Source organism: Stegastes partitus, unplaced genomic scaffold, assembly GCF_000690725.1.
Source record: "Stegastes partitus isolate 25-593 unplaced genomic scaffold, Stegastes_partitus-1.0.2 Scaffold865, whole genome shotgun sequence".
Lineage (NCBI taxonomy): Eukaryota > Metazoa > Chordata > Actinopteri > Pomacentridae > Stegastes > Stegastes partitus.
Genome location: NW_007578596.1, coordinates 87985 through 91544, shown reverse-complemented (window position 1 = coordinate 91544; position 3560 = coordinate 87985). Strand labels below are relative to the sequence as shown.

Genomic DNA, 3560 nt, shown 5'->3' with positions numbered 1-3560 from the left:
CTCTCCGGGTTCTCCGGCTTCCTCCCACAGTCCAGAAACATGCTGAGGTTAATTGGTGATTGTAAATTGTCCGTAGGTGTGAATGTGAGTGTGCTTGGTTGTCTGTCTCTAAGTGTAGCCCTGTGATAGACTGGTTACCTGTCCAGGTGAACCTGCCTTCACCCTGAGTCAGCTGGGATAGGCTCCGCCCCCTAGTGAGGGTTAAGGTGTAGAGATGATGGATGGATGAAGAAACCAGAAAACACTGAAGAAGCTGCAAACACAGAATTTACACAGTTTTTATTCAAAGATGGATTAATCGATCAGGCTCGAGTTCATAAAACAACAAAACTCATTCAATCAGAAAATGCTACGTTTCCTTACAAACTGAATTTAAAGACAAAAAAAGAAATTCTGAGTAAGTGAATTAAACAGAACAACATCACATTATACAGACGTGCATTTTACTAATTTATAACAAAGCATATTATCCTAAATAAATGACAGAGTGCAGTGGGATCACATCTGAATGCTGGTCCACGCTCACAACAGAACAGTGCTTTAATATGTGTAAAGGTGAACATCAGACTTCCTGCTGATCATCCACAGCATCATTAAAACGCTGCAGAAACACAACTCAGCTTCCTGCTTCAACAGTCCAGTGGAACACAACAGCTCAGACTGCTTTCTACAGTTTCCTCACATTCAAGTGCAAAGTTTAGTGTCTTTACTCACACATCTGAAACATCTGGACATTTTCGTTTCACAGCTGGTTTGCTCAGATTTTAACAGTTTTGGTCAGTAAAAGAAAAGTCACATTTCAGAGCAGCAGCAAAACCGGAACAAGTAAATCTGTTCTGCTGAAGTTCTGACTCGTGTTCATGTTTCTCTGCAGCTCTGTGGAACCAGAACCACATGAAGGAGGAGACAGAACTTCTTTGATTGTTTGAAGTGGCGTGTTCCTGCGGATGCTGTACAGCCGCTACGCTCCTCCACTCCGGGCTCCACTGTGTAGTCTTATGAGATTGGTCATTTTAGACAGATTCTTGTCATTCTCAACAAATTTTAGTCATTTTGAAAAGCGTAGAGCCGCTGTAGACAGATGTCGAATCATTCTGGACCATTTCAGTCATTTTCGGACTAATTCTGGGTCATTTCGGACCGGTTCATCTGAGGACAGGTTTTGGCACGTTGCTGTCATTTCAACTAATTTTTCATCATTTTGAGGAACTGTTGATCCTTTTGGGCGAGTTTTAGCCATTTTGGACAAATGTTGAGTCATTCTAGACAATTTCTTTCATCTTAAACACAGTTCTGTCTTTTTCTTAGTTGTAATCATTCTGACAAACGTTGGGTCAGCGCCACCTAGCTGCCATCGCTGTGTTCTGCTGATTTTAGAGACTACATATTTTTATTCTACTGTCAGATTTAGACAAACTCGTTCTCTTCCACGCTGATTTATGCGAACATCAGGTTCTTGGGACTGCCTGAAGCCTCGTGAAGCTGCAGCCTCAGTCCTGTTCTTGGGTTCTGAGCCGGTAGCGGAAGCGGACGTCGGCGGCCGGCAGCAGGATTCCCAGTCCGGCCCGGCTGGTGTCCAGCGAGGCTCTGGGCTGACCGTCCTCCAGCTGCAGGTCGAAGTACAGCAGCAGCAGACTCACAAACTGCTTGATCTCGTTGAGGGCGAAGTGTCGGCCGGGACACTTGGAGGAGCCGGAGCCGAACGGCATCAGGTAGTTCTTGAGCTTCTGGCCGTTCTTGTAGAAATCCGTCTTCTGCTGGCCGTCCTGCGTGTAGCGGTCGAACCGGAACGTCTGAGGAAGAGCAAAGAGCGTCGGTGGCAGAACCAGAGCTGCTCCTGCACTCAGTCGTCTGAATGTAGCGGGAAACGTTTCCCCAGGGTTTCCTTGATGTTTCCTTAATGTTTCCTCAGTCTCTTTAATGTTTCCCCAATGTTTTTTCTGAACCTTTCTATCAACACTTTCACCTCATCAGTCACATAATATTTATATATGTGGTAAATGTTTCCTGAATGTTTCTTGAGCATTTTCTGAACGTTCTTAGTTTTCTCCTGAAAGATTCGTGAATGTTTGTCAACATTCCCAGAACGTTTCATGTCTGCCGTTTCTTGAATGTTTCCACTAATCTTTGTTTCTTTTCTAAACTGTTCTTCAACGTTTTCTGAATGTTTCCGGAACATTGGGAACAAGTTGTTTCTTTTTTTAAACTTTTTCTACCAAACAAACTACATTTATATGAAGAAGAGGATTCCAGTGTTTGTAATGTGATTACAAGTGAATAATAAACAAACTGGATTTGGACGTAGTTACGTTCAGACTCCAGAAGATGGCAGCAGCTGTGAGTCAGTCACTCATTCTGACCTCCGGAAAACACAGCAAACATCTGAATCAGTGTTTGGTGGCAGAGAGCCTCTGTCAGGCTTTTACTTTGAAATCAGTGTGTCTGGTCCCGCACATGAGGAGCTTCACAGAAACATACAGGAAATGTTCAATAAACAGTCTGGCAACATTAGGGAAACGTTCAGGAAACATTAAGGAAGCATTCAGTTGATGCTTCAATAGACATACAGGAAACCTTCAGCAAACATTAAAAAAATATTCAAGAAATATGAAGGAAACATTCAAGGAATGTTCAAGAAACCTGTAGGAAACGTTCAACAGAGTGAAAGTTCAGGAACAGTTTAAGAAACATTCACGATTCACCGACTCATGAAACACGTTTCGTCCGTTCCAGTGAAAGTTCAGAGACTCTGATGAACAGTGAGCTGGACGCACTTTAATGCAACCAGTTGAGTTCAGGGACCGAACTGATCATCTGGAAATCTGAACACTCATTTCTATAGAATTTGAGGAATTGCGTTTCTCAGTAGTTTGTGGAGGCTTTAGTTTTTTTGTGCAACATTTAAATTTAACGTGAAAACTTTGATGATCACGTAACGTTTCAGCTGATTAACGTGTGACATCACTTCACTGTCTCTGGGTTTAAATCATGACGGTCCAGTCGGCCCATAAAAACAGAGTCAAATACAAACATGACGGCGTTTCGTTCCCGTACCTGCGGCTCCTCGTAGATCTCGGGGTCCAGGTGCATACTCTGAGGGTACAGGGCGATGATGTCTCCTTTCCTGACCGGCACCGAGCGCTCGTCGTCCAGCCGCAGACCAAAGTCCTCCTGGGCCACCCGGATGTTCATGGAGGCCGAGGACAGGCGGAGGCTCTCCCTGATGGCGCTCTCTGTGGAGGACGGCGGCGGTTATTGATCAGCGTGACACCACCAACATCAGAGCAGTGAGTGCAGGTACCCAGGTAGGGGAGCCGCTCCAGCTGTTCTCGGCTGAGCGTCACGTCGTTGTCGCCGCGCCACTGAACGCCGTCCAGCCGCAGGACGTCCTGGATCTCCTGTCGGACCGCCTGCAGCGCCACCGGGTGGCTCACCAGGTGGTACGTCGCCCAGAAAGTGGCCGGCGCCGTGTTCCCCACCGACGCCCAGAGGATGGCAAAGTGGTGGGCTGCAAGACAGGCAGACAGGGTTCAAAAGACCCGGAACTCACCTAGAACTCA

At 46.0% G+C, this 3560-nt stretch overlaps 1 protein-coding gene across 1 annotated transcript in view; it reads right to left on the bottom strand.

The window, feature by feature from the left end:
- Positions 1–262: 262 nt before the first annotated feature.
- cyp7b1 (cytochrome P450, family 7, subfamily B, polypeptide 1) overlaps positions 263–3560 on the bottom strand; it is a 25535-nt gene continuing 22237 nt past the window's right edge. Inside the window, exons 5-7 of the mRNA XM_008293189.1 lie at positions 3302–3508; positions 3055–3233; positions 263–1793 (exon numbers count right to left, since the gene is read on the bottom strand). Coding sequence (XP_008291411.1) covers positions 1491–1793; positions 3055–3233; positions 3302–3508 — 689 coding nt within the window. The 3' untranslated portion in view covers positions 263–1490. The remainder of the gene's footprint in view (positions 1794–3054; positions 3234–3301; positions 3509–3560) is intronic.